This window comes from Mobula birostris, chromosome 2 (assembly GCF_030028105.1).
Source record: "Mobula birostris isolate sMobBir1 chromosome 2, sMobBir1.hap1, whole genome shotgun sequence".
Lineage (NCBI taxonomy): Eukaryota > Metazoa > Chordata > Chondrichthyes > Myliobatiformes > Myliobatidae > Mobula > Mobula birostris.
In genome coordinates, this window is record NC_092371.1 from 119,504,197 (window position 1) to 119,522,115 (window position 17,919).

At 41.4% G+C, this 17,919-nt stretch overlaps 1 protein-coding gene across 4 annotated transcripts in view; it reads right to left on the reverse strand.

The window, feature by feature from the left end:
* anapc1 (anaphase promoting complex subunit 1) overlaps nt 1–17,919 on the reverse strand; it is a 232,455-nt gene that overhangs the window by 154,897 nt on the left and 59,639 nt on the right. For all 4 annotated transcript variants that reach the window (XM_072246952.1, XM_072246951.1, XM_072246958.1 and 1 more), the window contains 4 exons: nt 14,160–14,297; nt 12,598–12,738; nt 6,690–6,750; nt 6,331–6,518 (listed from right to left, as the gene is read on the reverse strand). In XM_072246952.1, the coding sequence (XP_072103053.1) occupies nt 6,331–6,518; nt 6,690–6,750; nt 12,598–12,738; nt 14,160–14,297 (528 nt within the window). The remainder of the gene's footprint in view (nt 1–6,330; nt 6,519–6,689; nt 6,751–12,597; nt 12,739–14,159; nt 14,298–17,919) is intronic.

Consider the following 17,919-nt stretch of genomic DNA (forward strand, 5'->3'; position numbering starts at 1 on the left):
CGAGGTGCTAGTGCAAGTGGTGTATGCGAACTTGATTTCAATGTTTAAGAGAAGTTTGGATAGGTACATGGATGGTAGGGGTATGGCGAGCTAAGGCCCCAGTGCAGGTTGATGGGAGTATGCTTTTTGCATGGCTTGGCATGGACTAGATGGGCTGAAGGGCCTGTTTCTGTGCTGTACTTTTCTAGCACTCTACAACAAAGCTATGCTATTCTCCAACTATATTAATTAAAGATTGACTCTACGCACTTTCAGTGTTACCCCACTGAGGTGTGTGCGTGTTAACTTTCCTAAGTAACAATCTGCCTCCTACAGTAGCCTATCTTAATACTGCATGGCTGGGCCTCACTTAGACCCTGCTTTACCCTTAGGGAAATTTTTCATTTCTCCACTCCCTTTGATCAAAACAAAAGCATCAACACTATAGTACCGTATGGTTGGCATAACTTGGTTAAACACTCGGTGAATATTCATGTGCATCTCTCAGAAAATTATCAGACTGTTCCTCCATGGAACCATATGCTGACCATGATTAGCTAGGTAAATAGAGTGGCTGCCCTGTGGACAGTAAGATCCAACCAGCAAGCACACCCACCTTCAGACATTTAGCCCTGTTTCAGGTCAGAAGGTGGGTGGACTGGCTGTGTCAGTCAGCAACGGCGATCCTCCCATAAACTCGCTGGCTTCGTGGCCGGCAGTTGACAGCTGAACCTTTGCACTCTCTCATCGGCACGTCTCCTCTTCCAGTGACGCAAGCCCCAGACAGAATTTTCAGTACACCCGGAGCTCAGAGTGGTAAGAGGCCACAGACTGAGGGACTATCCAGGAAGAAATAGGGTCCCTGGCTCACTCTATAAGTCGGTGGAGATGTAATGGGAGGAATACAACCAGTTCTGAGGAAAATCATTGCTCTCTTCAATCTATTAACCAGATGGTTGTGTATATAGTGGAATTATGTTGACAACCCAGGCCTTGTCCAATCAAAGGTATTCCCTTCGTCCCATTTTTCCTATGAGTTATCTCTTTTCCCAATTAGATGTGGCATATCTGACCTGAAATCATAACCACACTTTTCTCTTTCTGCAGAAATAGACTTGTCTCTGAGTATTTCCAGAATTTTCTCATTGCACTTCAGATTTCCAACATCTTATACGTTTCAAAATACAATAAATGCTTGAACTGCTGAAATGTGGCCAGTGCTCTGATTTCCAAACATAAGGACAACTCTTCCTGCTAGTGAAAGAAATACTTCCCAATGTCTGAAACTGTGCCTACCTGCCCAGGAGTATCTGCTCAGAGATTAAATTACTTTTTTACGCCTCCTCTCAGATACCTTCAATAGTCCCTTCTGAAGCCAGGTAAGCTTTTGTGGATCTACAGTGAATCACTTACTTTGGAGGTTTGGTATCAGTTAAGCAATTCCTCAATGCACAGAATGAGCCTATTTGCAAAAAAATTAAAAATTGTGTGTGTTGGAAATCTGAAATAAAAACAAAAAATATATAGTAAACACCCAGAAGGTCCGGCAGCATCCTTGGGAAGAGAAACAGAGTTAATATCTCAAGTTGGAGACCCTTTGTCAAAAGTAGGCATTATTTGCTGATGCATCAATGATTGTGTATTTAAAAACAGATCCGACCAATTCATGACAGTATACTTATTATGAATTTGTCAAGGCTAATTGGAGATTGTGCAAAATCCATACAGCGAGCACCAGAAATGAGGATTGGACCACGGTCATTGGAGGTGTGAGGCAGCATCACTGCCTGCTGTGTCACTGTGACACCAGATTAAAGAAAAAGGAAAAAAAAGAAAAATGGTCAAATAAAATTATGCAGTTTGATGTAGTTAATTAACTTTTATATTTTGTTTGAAAACATACACTATAAATTATTGTTCTGATGCTAATCATCAGAGAAAAATAAAGCCCACACACATATTTACACTATTACATATCAAAGTATTGAAAATGAGACAGGAGCCTAAGTTAGCTCTGAGACGGGATATCCTGTTGCTAAAATTGTAAGCATGCTTTGTTATATGGACTCTGCCTCCTTCATGTTCTTTCAGAATAAAGTTATTAATGGAAAATGTTATTTGTTGAATGTGACCTTTATTGTCAAATTAAGACTATGTTTTAAATATCCCCACTAAAAGTTCTATTTTGATACAGTAATGGTGTATAGAATTCCCTCCCCAGAGGGATTTAATGCTTTTGTGCCTTAAAACTGAATCCCAAAATGTACTCACTTAATAAATTACTCTGGTTCTAAAACTGGACAAAAATAACTTTATGGCCCTGACGACTGGAAATCTGGCATTTTGTGCATGTGCGTGTGCATGCACAGGATTGTTGAACAGCATGGAGAATTTCCTGGGATAAATTGGAAGCCAGGGAGGTTCAATGCACATTGTGAAAAAAGATGTTGAGTATTGAGTCATAGAGTGATAGAGAAGTACAGTATAGCAACAGGTCCTTTGGCCATCTACTCCGTGCTGAACCATTTAAACTCTTTACTCCTATCGACCTGCACCAGGACCATAGCTCTCCATACCCTTACTATCCATGTACCTATCCAAACCTTGCTTAAACATTGAAATAGAATTCCCATGCACCACGTATGCCAGCAGCATTTTCACACTTTCACGCCCCCTGAGTGAAGAAGTTTCTCGTCAAGTTCACCTTAAACTTTTCACCTTTCACCCTTAAACAAAGACCTCTGTTTGTAGTCCCACTAAACCTCAGTGGAAAAAGCCTACTTGCATTTACCCTATCTGTGTTCTAAGGAATAAAATCCTAACCTATTCAATCTTTCTTTATAACTCAGGTCCTCCAGACCCGGCAAAATCGTGGTAAATTTTCTCTGTACTATTTCAATCTTATTTACTGGATGAACACTAGGCCAGATTAAATAGCCAATTTGTGTTTCATGAGTATTACTTTGCTAAGACAGCAGGAGACTCAACAAATATTGTAATCTTCATTGTAACATTTCTCACATGTCATAGAATGAAGCCATTTTGCTCACAAAGTCTATTGCTGGCTCTCAGAGCAATCCCATTAACCCTATTCCTTACTGAATTCTCTGTGACCCGTTCTCGTACATGCATCCATTAATAACCCACTGATTCTCATAGTCCAAGTGTTGTAGTTCAGAGTAGGCATTGGCCGGGACACCAGTGGAAATGCCAATGCTCTTCTGCAAAATGGTGATCCAGAACTGACAGCACAGGAGGAGGAGGAGGGTAAGGGAAGAGGAGGAGGGGAAAGAAGGAACACAAATACTGCTGGATTTTATCTGAGACAGTAAACAGGACACCTGGAGAATTAACAGAGTCAACCTGAACTTGTAACCACATAGGCTACTACAGCTGGAATAAGTTAAAATATGTTCCCAGTACCTGCAGCAACATTATGCTGTCCAAGTGTGCCAAAGGCATGAGTCAATTATCTTGACCAATTGCTATTCTTTAAAATGAAAATAAAACTCAACTGCAAAAGATTACATTATATGATCAGTCTCTGTGTCCTGGGATATTTTACTGTGTTGAAAGTGATATATAAAAATGTTTCTAGAAATTCGGAATAAAGCCCAAACTCCAGAGGAAATCAGCTCAATCCAAAAGAGCTATAATGGTGCCAAATAGTACAAGGAACATATGTCAACACATTCCAGATGAAGTAGCAATCATGTTGTTTCACTCCCCTTCAGTGTCCAATGTTCTTTGAAGAAAACAAACTCTGTCAACGATATACTTAGACATCCACTTAACACCAACGACATGAGCAACAAATATTCTGCTGGAGAAACTCAGCAGGTTGAGCAGCATCTGTGGGGAGGTGGGGAGGGGAGGAATTGTGGATGTTTCAGGTTGAAACCTTGCATCGAGACACATGACGACATGACACATCACAACACATGTTTTTGTTTCCAAAACATCCTTTTGGAACTGATGCAGGATTTTGATCCAAAACATCCTTTTCCTGCACAGATGGTGGTTACGAGCTGAGTTCTTCCAGATGTTTGTTTCTTGCTTCAGGTTCAAGCAGCTCCAGACTCTTCTATCAACACGGAAGAGATGGCTGACAACGTTCAGTAGGGTTTGAACACCATGCCACAATTTAATTGTTAAAGCTCAATGATCAGGGTGCTATCACCACATCCAGAGCTTAGTACCGGCAATGCAAAACGAGCCACTCTTCTCTGGAGCTGAGCAATAACAAACACAGAAAATTTGGAAGAGAGAAGTGATCAAGATAGCCAAAGTCTACATCAATACCTCTTGGGATTACATAACCCATGCAATAATGAAAGCAATACAGAGGAATCAATCAGAATGTGTGCGAACCTCCCTAAGGGGTTTATAAGCCTGAAAGACCTCCAAGAAAACATTGTCAAGTTGGAAAATGAAGCTGGATTTTATGATGTGTATCAGGACGATGCATCACACGGTGAAGAATTCACAAATGAGATCAGTTACAGCTTGAATAACAATAGTCACAAAAGGAGAAGGAAGAAACAAAATCAGCAACACCACCAAAAAGAACAGCTTACCATAAAAAAGCTACGAGAGACATTCTGCCACTTGAGAAAGCAAAAGTTCGAGGTATGCTTATTATCAAAAAATGTATAAATTATACAACCTTGAGATTTGTCTACCTACAGGCAGCTGCAAAGCAAGGAACCCAAAAGAGCTCAATGGAAATAATAAAGACGGACCCACAACGTGCACAGAGAGAGGAAAAAACAAATCATGCGAACAATAGAAGTGAGCAACAACAGCAACAGATCCAAATCCCCGGAGCTGCCAGTAGATCCAGAGCCTCGGTATTCAGTTCATCAGAATAGTGGTGTAAATCGCAGCAAAGTTCACAGACACAAAGCCCTGCATCCTTATGGACAGAGGAGACCCCAGTCTATCCAGATGACAATCTCCACAAAATACTTTAGCTGCTGCCTCTTGATAGAAAATTGGAGGCTTACAAGCCCATTAAAACCTTTAAACCTTATAAATCAGTCATGCAGGAACAATCGTAAGGAAAAATCCTTTCCTTCCACATCACTCTTATCATCATGTTTTCCAGCACCACCATCAACCAAACACCAGTACCAATTCTGCCACTTACTTTCCCTGCCACCAACTCAAACTGCAAAGCCAGCACAGATTAGGAACATGAGTAGGCCATTCAGTCCCTCAAGGCTGTTCTTCTATATATTGCTAATCTGACTGTAAACTCATCTCCACCTTCTCACCAATTTGTGACCTTTCAACACTTTGCATATCAAGAATCTTGCTTCAAAGACGATTCTGCTTCTATCAGCCTTTGCCAACGGGTGTTCAAAGGTCTCATGAACACCTGAGAGAAAAAAAAAGCCACATTTTTGTCCCTTATCTTGTCTAGGTGACGTCAAATTAAAGATTCTTCCACAAGATAATGTAATCTCCCTGTTAAGGCTCTCAGGATCTACAACAAAGAACAAACTACTGGACCAATGCAGGCTCTCAACAATTACTTTGCACTCCACAGATTCTGTTCAACCTCCTGGTTCCTCTAACAGTTTGCCTTTTTTTTTGCTTAAGATCCCAGCATTTGGCATCTCATGTCTTCACCTTCACAATCTTGAATATCTGAAGGAGTACTTCATGTATATTTAATTATCTTAATTTAACAAATGAAATTAATATTCAGACTCTTGTGTTCATGTAATTTTAAGTATTTAGATTGTTCTTAAAGACTAAAATTGTTGAGCTCTGGAATGCAATCAGTTATTACACTCTAACAGAAGTGTAAAAAGGAATTTATGATTTACATATTCTTGCTCACTGGCTTCTGGAAAATAAAACCACTGTGAGTAAAGGTATATCTAATATTTTTGCTAACTGATTCCATCAGGGATGTGCATGCAATACTATTTGATTGCTTTCTTTAATTTTGAGAATAAAAAGTTCTACCATAAATCAAAGAATATACATTCAAAGTCTCCATTCTGCAATAAAGAGTGTAGAATGGAAGCAATTTAGCAAAAGGGGACTGTCTCCTTCAGGAATACATACTTCAAATAGGTCTCCTTCCACAAGTCTTACATTTTTTTTTGTTGAACTTTGAAAGCATGTTGTAGACCAAAATGTTTTATAGCTCTTGTAAAATGTATCAGTTCCGATTCCCCAATCACACAATGATTCGAAGCAAACATGCTGCATCTTGGAAGCATTTTTGAGTAACTTTCTGTAACTGTAGCAATATCAATTATCAAATCATGCTTTTTTAAACTTTTCCCACTTCTCCCTACAATAGGAAATCTGTTTGCATTGTCAAGGATAACTTACATTGCGTGTCCATGCCAGTCTGTCTGTGCTGTAGCCCATCATATTCATGAGGCAGGTCACAAACAGATTCCACTCTGAATGATAGTTAGGTCCTCCAGGAGCATTGTAAGTGTTGTACCACTTAATCAAAACCTGCACCGCAATCTCTCTCGGGAGGATGTACTTTATAGCTTGCAAGCACTTTTTCACAATTAAAAATTAAACAAAAACAATGTATTTGCTTACAACCTTTCCTTCTGCAATGAAAAGAAATGCCCGTGATCATACTTAATTCATCATGCATAATTATAGATCTTGTGAATTTTATACATAATTGTATTTAAATATGTTGCAGAATGTCATTATTTTCTTGCACTTACCCAGCTGAGAGTTTGTTATTTCTGGCATTGAGATCCGAATTAAGTTACCATTACTCATTTCCTGAAGAGAAAAGAAACAAGATACTTACTGTCATTGAGTGAAGATGCAGACAAGATTCAATTTATAAATGAAAATTCATTTAATAGCCAGTTTAAAAATCCCACATGACCATTATGTGACATATCAGCCAACCTTAGGTAAGCTGGTAAGCGGCGTAGCCAGGGCAAGATTTACACAGGCATCATAACAAGGCAGCCTACAGAGAAGAAGTCATCACCCTGACACAGTGGTGTCAAGAAAACAACTTCTCCCTCAATGTCGCTAACACAAAGGAGCTGGTTGTGGACTACAGGAGGAAAGGAGACATCAATGGAGTTGAGAAGGTGAACAGCCTTAAGTTCCTCGGCAAACATATCACCGAGGATCTCATGTGGTCTGTACATACCGGCTATGTGGTGAAAAAAACACAACAGCATCTGTTTCACCTCAGATGGTTGAAGAAGTTTGGTATAGGCCCCCAAATCCCAAGTACTTGAGAGCATTCTGACTGGCTGGCTGCATCACTGCCTGGTATGGAAACTATTTTTCAACTCACAGCAAGCAGGCAGCGGAGTAAGTCGCCGTTTTTCCGGAGAAAATTCAGATATTGTTTTCAACTACTTGGGATAAAAGAGGCACAACTGCGCAGGCGCGTGACCTCACAGCGCGGAAGGCTTAAAAAGAACACCTCCATATCCAGTGGGCAGCGGAGTGAGAGGGTGCAGAGTGATAGGACTTTGACTCAACGGGCTTAGGCAGAAACGGGAAGAGGCTTCCTGCGACCGTTGAGTCTCATAGTAAAGGGGTAGGTTACAGGTTTATTTATTTAGTAATAACAGTAGCATTAGAGGTATGCATCTAGGATTAGTGTTGTGCTTGGAGTGCTAGATGTGGGGACCCTGGGAGACTCTCAGCCTCCCCAAGGATTACATCTGCACCAAGTGCATTGAGATGAGGCTCCTTAAGGACCATGTTCGGGATCTGGAGCTGCAACTTGACGACCTTCAGCTAATTAGGGTAAGTCAGGTGGTGATTGATAATACCTATAGAGAGATAGTGGACAGCACCTCTGTGACAGTCCCCCTCAGAAATCGATATATCGTTTTAGATACTGTTGGATGACCTGACAGAGAAAGACCATGGTGAACGGGAGTCTGGCACTCTGCCCAGTGCCGTGATCAAGACAGCAAGGAGAAATGCAGTAGTTATAGGGGATTCCATAGTGAGGGGAACAAACAAGAGGTTCTGCGAGCCGGACAAGGATATCCGGATGGTGTGTTGCCTCTCTGGTGCCAGGGTATGGGATGTCTCAGATTGGGTCCAAAGTATTCTGAGGTGAGAGGATGAGCATCCAGAAGTCTTGGTACATGTTGGTACCAATGACATAGACAGAAAAAGAGAAGAGGTCCTGAAGGAAGATTACTGGGAGCTAGGAAGAAAATTGAGAAGCCGGACCTCCAGAGTAATAATCTCAGGATTACTGCCTGAGCCATACGTTAATGAAGATAAGAATAGCAGAATTAAGCAGATGAATGTGTGGCTAAGTAACTGGTGCAGGGGGCAGGGCTTCAAATTCTTGGATCATTGGGATCTATTTTGGGGGAGGTATGACTTATACAAAAACGATGGGTTCCACCTGAACTCAAAGAGTACTAATATCCTGGGAGGATTGTTTAATATAGCTGTTAGGGAGGGTTTAAACTAAGTTGGCAGGGGGAAGGAAACCAGGGTGTTAGGGTCGAGGAACAGGAAAATAGAAATAAGTCAAAGATACTGTGCAGCAAAGATGGCAAGAAGGACAGGCAGGTAAATAGACAGGATAATTTGCTGTGTGATAGAAATACAGCAAAATCGGTAACAGATACTGATCTAAATGTACTGTACTTAATTGAACGCAACATTAGAAATAAAGTGGACCTTGTTGTACAGCTACAGGTTAAAAGATATGACATTGTGGCTATCACTGAGTGATGGCTAAATGATGGATGTGACTGGGAACTGAATGTCCAAGGATACACAGTGTATAGGAAAGATAGGAAGGTAGGTAAAGGGGGTGGTGTGGCCCTGATGGTAAGCAACGATATCAAATCACTAGAAAGAAGGGACATAGGATCAGAAGAGGTAGAATCCTTATGGGTCGAGTTAAGAAATGGCAAGAGTGAAAAGACACTAATAGCAATTATATACAGGCCTCCAAACAGCAGCCGGGATGTGGACTACAAGTTACAGCTGGAAATAGAAAAAGCATGCCAGAAGGAAAATGTCAAGATAATTATGCGGGATTTTAATATGAAAGTGGATTGGGAAAGTCGGGAAGGTAATGGATCTCAGGAGGGGGAGTTTGTAGAATGCCTACGGGATGGCTTTTTGGAGCAGCTTGTCCATAAGCCCACCAGGGGACCGGCTGTTTTGGATTGGGTGCTGTGTAATGAACCTGAGGTGATTAGGGAGCTGGAGGTAATGGAACCCCTTGGAAGAAATGATCATAATGTGATTGAGTTCAGTTTCAAATCTGAAAAGGAGAAGCTGGTATCAGGTGTATCGATATTTCAGTGGAACACAGGAAATTACAGTGGTATGAGAGGGGAATTGGCCCAAGTCCATTGGAAAAGTAAGCCAGATGGAGGGACAGTAGAGCAGAATTGGATGAGATTCCTACAAGAAATAAGGAAAGTGCAGGAAAAATATATTCCAAGAAAAAAGAAAATCATGAATGGAAAAATGGCACAAATGTGGCTAACGAGAGAGGTTAAGGCTAAAATAAAAGCAAAAGAGACACGTACAAGAAAACAAAAATTAGTGGGAAAACTGAGGACTGGATGACTTTTAAAAACTTACAGAAAGAAACTAAGAAAGTCATTAGGAAAGAAAAGATGAATTATGAAAGGAAGTTGGCAATTAACATAACAAAGGATAGACAATAGACAATAGGTGCAGGAGTAGGCCATTCACTGTGATCATGGCTTATCATCCACAATCAGAACCCTGTTCCTGCCTTCTCCCCATATCCCTTGACTCCGCTATCATTAAGAGCTCTATCTAACTCTTTCTTGAAAGCATCCAGAGAATTGGCCTCCACTCCCTTCTGAGGATACTAAGAGTTTTTTCAAGTATATGAAGAGTAAAAGAGTGAAACGAGTAGATACAGAACCCACTGAAAGTGATGCTGGAAAAATTATAATGGGAAACAAAGAGATGGCAGAGGAACTAAATGAGTACTTTGCATCAGTCTTTACAGAGGGAGATATTAGCAACATACCTGATAGCCAGAGGTCTCAGGGAGTAGAATTAGGTACAGTCAAGATTATTGGAGAGAAAGTGCTTGGGAAGCTAAATGGACTAAGAACCAATAAGTCTTCCGGACCGGAAGAGGTGCACCTATGGGTTCTGAAGGATATGGCTTTGGAGATTGTGGGGGCATTGGAAATGATCTTCCAGGAATCAACAGACTCTGGCATGGTTCCGGAGGACTGGAAGGTCGCAAAAGTAGTTTCGCTGTTTAAGAAAGGAGGGAGGCAGCAAAAAGAAAATTACAGACCTATTAGTCTGACATTGGTAGTTGGAAAGTTATTGGAGTCGATCCTCAAGGACGAGGTTATGAAATACCTCAAGGTGCATGACAAGATAGGCCCAAGCCAGTATGGTTTCATGAAGGGAAGATCCTGCCTCACCAACCTATTGGAATTTTTTGAGGTAATCTCAAATAAAATTTACAAGGGAGAGGCTGTGGATGTTGTGTATTTGGGTTTTCAAAAGGCCTTCCATAAGGTGCCGCATAAGAGGCTGCTTAATAAGATGAGAGCCCAAGGAATTACAGGAAAGATATTGGAATGGGTGGAGCATTGGCTGATAGGCAGAAAGCAAAGGGTGGGAATAAAGGGATCCTATTCTGATTAGTTGCCGGTTACTAGTGGTGTTCCACAGGGGTCGGTGTTGGGGCCGCTTCTTTTTAAAAAGTATATCGATTTAGATTATGGATTAAATAGTTTTGTGGCTAAGTTTGCAGAAGACACCAAGATAGGTGGAGGAGCAGGAAGTGTTGAAGAAATGGAAAGGTTGCGGAGAGACTTGGTCAGTTTAGGGGAGTGGGCAAAGAAATGGCAGATGAGATACAATGTTGAGAAATGTACGGTTGTACATTTTGGATGAAGAAATAATTGGGCAGATTATTATTTAGATGGGGAGAAAATTTTAAAAATCGGGACTTGGGGGTCCTTGTGCAGGATGCCCTAAAGGTTAACCACCAGGTTGGATCGGCAGTAAGGAAAGCGAATGCTATGTTGGCATTCCTTTCAAGAGGAATAGTGTATAAGAGTAAGGAGGTGTTGATGAGGCTCTATGGGGCACTGGTGAGACCTCATTTGGAATACTGTGTGCAGTTTTGGGATCTAGAAGGGATCTTAGAAGGGATGTCCTGATGTTGGAGAGAGTTCAGAGAAGATTTACGAGGATGATTCCTGGAATGCAGGGGCTAACATATGAGGAGCGTTTGTCGGCTCTTGGACTGTATTCATTAGAGTATTCATGAGAGGGGATCTCATAGAAACATTTCGAATGTTGAAAGGGTTGGACAGAGAAGATGTGGAAAGGCTGTTTCCCTTGGTGGGTGAGTCCGGGACAAGAGGCCACAGTCTTAGAATTAGAGGGTACCCATTTAAAACAGAGATGAGGAGAAATTTTTTTAGCCATAGTGTCGTGGATTTATGGAATTCGTTGCCACATACAGCTGTGGAGGCCCGATCATTGAGGGTGTTTAAGGAAGAGATTGATAGGTATCTAATTAGTCAGGGTATCAAGGGATATGGGGCAAAAGCCGGAAATTGGAACTAGATGGGAGAATAGTTTAGCTCATGGTGGAGCGGCAGAGCAGAATTGATGGGCCGAATGGCCTATTTCTGCTCCTTTGTCTTGTGATCTATACTTCCCTCAATCGTAGGACTTTGCAGAGAGTGGTGCAGACAGCCCAGCACATCTGTAGATGTGAACTTCCCACTATTCAGGACATTTACAAAGACAGGTGTGTAAAAAGGGCCCGAAGGATCATTGGAAACCCAAGTCACCCCAACCACAAACTGTCCCAGTTGCTACCATCCAGGAACCAGTACTGCAGCATAAAAGCCAGGACCAGCAGGCTCCATGACAGCTTCTTCCAGCAGGCCATCAGACTGATTAATTCATGCTGATACAATTGTATTTCTATGTTATACTGACTGTCCTGTCCTACATACTATTTATTACAAACTACTATAAATTGCACATTTAAACTGAGACATAACGTAAAGATTTTTATTCATCATGTATGTGAAGGATGTAAGTAATAAAGTCAGTTCAATTCAATTTTGTGGGTCGCTTCGCCACTTAAGAGATCTCAATGCAATGTTTTGACGAACAGCTGGGAAATTACTCCCATTTCACTAAAATTACTTATCCCTTCACTTGTATAGCTCATCACATAACAACAATGTCTGCATGCTGGGTTTCAACACCTCAAAAATAGTATTGTATTTGGCTGTAAATTGCTTCAGTGGAAATGAAAAGCATTTTATAATTGCAAGTCTTCCTTTCAACATTCTCTAAAGGAAAAATAGGTCTTGTTTATTCAAAATGCAATTTTCACCTGCTCAGTCCTTCAAGGCAGACTGCTCCAATGTAAAACCGCACTGTTATGAGTGAATAAGGGCTCCAACAACCAATGCCTTGTGCCAATGGGAACCAATTCTTATCCAGTGTACCTGATACTGTAGCTGTGCAATAACACTGCTTTTATTAGAAAATACTAAGCAGAGCCATGCCTCGCAAACATTGCAGACACCCCAGAAACTCCAGATGATAGTGCTTCCAACAAGCAAGCTCACAGCACGAACTTACCAGGGTAACTCTGTTCTGGACAGGATCCCGAAGAGAGTGAATGTATGTTCCCACCTGATGAAAAGTGCAATCGTCCATGTAGGTCGAGTCCTGGACCTTAGTGGAATCACTCAGCTCTGGGACTGGAGAAGGCCACACAGCCTTAAAATAAAATACCAGACACCAATTGATAATAACTCAAAATCAAAATACAGGAAATCTGAAATAAAAATACCCCAATATGCTGATAAAACTCGGCAGCTTAGGCAATACCTGTGGAGAGGGTAACAGAGTTAACATCACAACTCGATGACATCATCACAACATCTGGTCACCAAACTGAAACATTACCTCTTTCTCCAAAATCTGTTCCCTGATCCACTAAATATTTCCAGCCTGTTCTAGATTATGCCAGATAACAATTATTTCCTCACATAATTCTGCTTGTCTTAAACATGAGATTGTAAAATACCCAACACACCTCAAAGTATTTTGCTTCAAGTGTTCTGAATAATTACATTCCAGCCAGAAACAGTCCTATTCTAAAATATGACAACAGTAAAATGCAACTATTGAAATATCAACCTTGCTTTTTAAATTATTAAGGTGACAAAAGCCAATATTATGCAGATTTTAAAATCAAAGTACCATCAATATAAAAAAGGTCAGTATTACACTGGAGATTATTGTATAGTTTCCCAATCCTCTAGCATTCCGAAGCAAATTTGGTTCCAGTTCACAGTTTATGCTGGGAGTGATGGCTGCATACGGTATTATAAAAATACCATCTCATTAAAATTCATGAAATAGAAAATGCAAGAAATTCTACAGATGCTGGGAATCCAGAGCAACACACACCAAATGCTGGAGGAACATTAGGTGAGGCAGCATCTATGGAAATGAATAAACAGTCGACGTTTCGGGCTCAGACCCTTCTTCAGGATCGGAAAGGAGGGCAAAAACGACAGAATAAAAAGGTGGGGGGGGAGGCAGGTTAGCTAGAAGGTGACAGGTAAAGTGAGGAAGGTAGGAAAGATAAAGGGCTGAAGAGGAAGGAATCTGATAGTAGAGGAGAGTGGACCATAGGAGAAAGGAAATGAAGGGGGGACCCGGGGGAGGTGATAAGCAGGTGAGAAGAGTTAAGAAGTCAAAGTGGGGAATAGAAGAAGAGGGAAGGCAGGAGGGAATTTTTTTTTTTTAAACCGGAAGAAACCGATATTTATGTCATCAGGTTGGAGGCTACCTAGAATGAGTTGTTGTTCCTTCACCCTGAAGGTGGACTCTGAAAACACCATTATTTAGGTGAGGCACTGGAGCCAATAAAAAGAAGTGGAAAGAAATCTGACCTAGTGAGGAAATTGAAAAAAGTGGTATAAACAGTAAAAAGCCATTGCTACAAATTTGGAATATGTGAATGTGATCTTGCAAACAATGAAACAGAACGGCACCAACACAATGCTACTGTGACAGTGCAAACTGCTCCCTAACCAAGAAAGTATTACCATAGAATTCCTCCTGCATGATACATCAAGGAACAGCTCCGCTAACCTATGTTTAGTGAATAAAATGGTATTGCTTCCTACCTCATCCAGTGCACCAGGATGCCTGCTTGAAGGTCTAGCTGGAGTACTAACACTGCCCAGCGGAGTGCTAGGTCGTGGCATTGGGTTGGACACTGATAATGAAGGAGCTGGAAGTCCGGCAATAAACACTTTTCCTACCTTTAAAAAGAAATAGAAACGCACACCTAAAACAATCACAATAATTTACAAACAGGTGTTCCATAAACTGAAAATTCAAACAGCATGAAACATGGTGAGGAAGACAAAATGTCTGCAATAAAGTGAATTAATTACAGGGGGCACATTAACATTGCCTTACAGAAAGAGCCCAAGCCCTGAAATATTTAAGAAGGGAAAACTACTCCAAACAAGTTTCACTGACTCTTAAATCTAATTCATTTGTCCGTTATGGGAAATAATAGTCAAGTTTATTGTCATATGCACAAGTACATATACAGGTGTCCCGCGCTTTTCGAACGTTCGCTTTACGAAAACTCACTGTTACGAAAGACCTACATTAGTTACCTGTTTTCGCTAACAGGAGGTGTCTTCACTGTCACGAAAAAAGGTAGCGCGCGAAAAAAGCAGCGCGCGCCCTGAGCAGCTGCTCTCCCCCGGATTCAGAACGGCATTCTCGCCGGCATTGCTTAAACACGTGCCTGTGAGCAGCCATTAGCAAGATGAGATCTAAGGTATCGGAAAAGCCTGGAAGTGCTCGTAAGGGTGTTACACTTAGCGTAAAACTAGACATAATTATGCGTTTCGATCATGGTGAACGAAGTAAGGACAAAGTGAGTTTGGCTTGTGGAAGTTGACGAAGATGATGTTGAAGAGGTTTTGGCATCTCATGACCAAGAACTGATAGATGAAGAGCTGATGCAATTTGAAGAGGAAAGGATAACAATCGAAACCGAATGCAGTAGCGAATGGACCGAAAGTGAAGTCGTCCGGGAACTGAACGTGAAGCAACTGCATGAGATTTTCGCTGCAATGATAAAGTACGACTTTAATTTTGAAAGGGTATGTCGGTTTATGGCATATTTGCAGGATGGTTTGAGTCCTTACAAAGAATATGATCTAAAAATGCGCGAGGCTAAACAGTCAAGCAAGCCTTCCACACCCGCCACAGCAGACAACGAACCGCGACCTTCGACATCAAGGCAGGCAGTCATAGGAGAAGATGACTTGCCTACCCTGATTGACAATGAGAGGACACCTCAGTGTCCCACCACCTCAACCCCCGGGCTGCGGACAGATACCGATCCGCGAAGAATGCAGCAGTAGCAAGGAGGCACCCAGCACATCTTTAAGAAAAAAAGCCGAAATAAACAAGCTAATTAATTAGGTGCCGCCCAGCACGTAAATGTCGGCCCAGATCAAAGGCGATTGCCGATTGCTTCGCCTCTAATCTGGGCCGACGTTTACGTGCTGGGCGGCACCTAATTAATTAGCTTGTTTATTTCGGCTTTTTTCTTAAAGACGTGCTGGGTGCGTCCTGGCCACCGCTGGACCGCTGCATTCTTCGCGGATCGATATCGGTTCGCTGCCCGCAAGGTGGGGACCACTGCACCACCCTAACCTCCGCCAACTCAGCCTAACACACCATCATCAGTGTGCTCGGTGCTGTCCCAATTCCGGTAAGTGATACGCCATTGTACATACATTATTTCTACGTTATATAGGCTGTGTATTTTTAGGTGTTATTTGGTATGATTTGGCTGCTTCATAGCTTAAAGGTTACTGGAGAGCGCTTGCGCCGTGTTTCTGCCGAAAGAGCTTGCATGAGATTTTCGCTACGGAGAACAGTGCGGCAATGATTGTGGAAAAGTATTTCTACTTTATATAGGCTATGTATTCATCATATCATTCCTGCTTTTACTATATGTTACTGTTAGTTTAGGTTTTATGTGTTATTTGGCATGATTTGGTAGGTTATTTTTGGCTCTGCGATTGCTCACAAATTTTTCCCATATAAATTAATGGTAATTGCTTCTTCGCTTTACGACATTCCGGCTTACGAACCATTTCATAGGAATGCTCTACCTTCGGATGACGGGGGAAACCTGCATACAAATAAAACCTTACTTACAGAGGCACATGTCCTCAGTACTAATGAGATCAAATCCAACCTTACCTACTCCTTCCCTGAAGGAGCCATGTATCTATTCTCAATTTGCTTTGTATTCTGTGTTGCTTGTTTATTATATTTGTTATGGTAACTAGTCACATTAGCAGGGGTGCGGTAAAGGCAAAAGGAATAAGTTACATATTCGAGCTTATTATGCGGCAGCTTGTAGCTTGGGACCAGCGGAGGTCGTATCTTTGCTGACCACTTAATATCATTCAATAATGCTTAATTGTATGCTTACTAATTGCTAATAAAGGATTGAAATAAGGAATTCAACTCGAGGAACAATTGGAAATGAGAGTGCGTCACACAAGTGTAACAACCTCGTGGCAGTTGCAGGCTAGCGACAATTGTTTTGATTTTGGATTAGTTTTTGCTCCGACATTCCTAAAACTCTCTTACTTAGTGTCAACCACAAATTTAGCAAAGGCGTTTACCATACTAAAAGCTTGTCTGTTACTTTAAGCTGTGAACAATAGTGGCCCCAGCAGTGATTTCTGTAGAACTTCACTTCTTGCATTCTGCCATTCCAAGCAGCTGCCTCTGACTTTTACCATGGAGACGGGCTGCTATTCTGACACTGATCTATTTTGTAGTACTACAGCGAAGGCTTTACAGAATTCTGCAGTAATGTCAGTTGCTTATAGCAGCTTTACCTGATCTCTTACTTCTTCCAAGGGTTCAGTGAAGTTGGTCGCTAAATGCTTCCCCAGTTTTTCCATGACCTTTCTTCATCAATATTAAGCTTGTGCATTCAACGTCAACAAGACCAAAGGGCTGATTGTGGATTTCAGGAAGGGTAAGATGAGGGAACACAAACCAATCCTCATAGAGGGATCAGAAGTGGAGAGCGTGAGCAATTTTAAGTTCCTGGGTGTCAAGATCTCTGAGGACCTAGCCTGGATACAAGATATTGATGCAGCTATCAAGAAGAGAAGATGGTGGATACATTATATTAGGAGTTTGAGGAGATTTGGTTTGACTACTAAAATGCTTGAATACTTCTACAAATGTACCACGGAGAGCATTCTGACTGGCTGCATCACTGTCTGGTATGGGGGTGGGGTGTGGGGTGAGGGGCAACTGTACAAGATCAAAATAAGTTGGAGAAACTTATAAAATTAGTCGGCTCTATCATAGGTACCAGCCTCCAGACTATCCAAGATATCTTCAAGGAGCAGTGCTTTAGGAAGGCAGCGTCCATCATTAAGGATCCCCACCATCCAGGACATGCCCTCTTTACCCTGTTACCATAGGAAAGGAGGTACAGAAGCCTGAAGGCCCACACTCAGCAATTCAGGAACAACTTCTTCCCCTCTGCCATTCGATTTCTAAATGGACATTGTACCAATTAACACTATCTCACTACATTTTTATTTTTGTTTTTTTTTGTTATTTTAACTTAACTCTTTAATAGACATATATATAAAGTAACTTTTTTTTCTTTATATTTATTTATCATGCATTTCATTGTACTGGGGTAACAAAGTTAATATATTTCACGACACATGCCGGTGATAGTAAATCTGATTCTAACTCAAGTGCCCCTGGGCATATTCCATCTGCCTTATTATGAGTATTATGTTAGCTATCCATCAGCCTAATTGTTTTCAACTTTCTGTTGTCACTGATTTTGCCTCTGGTGATCCCACT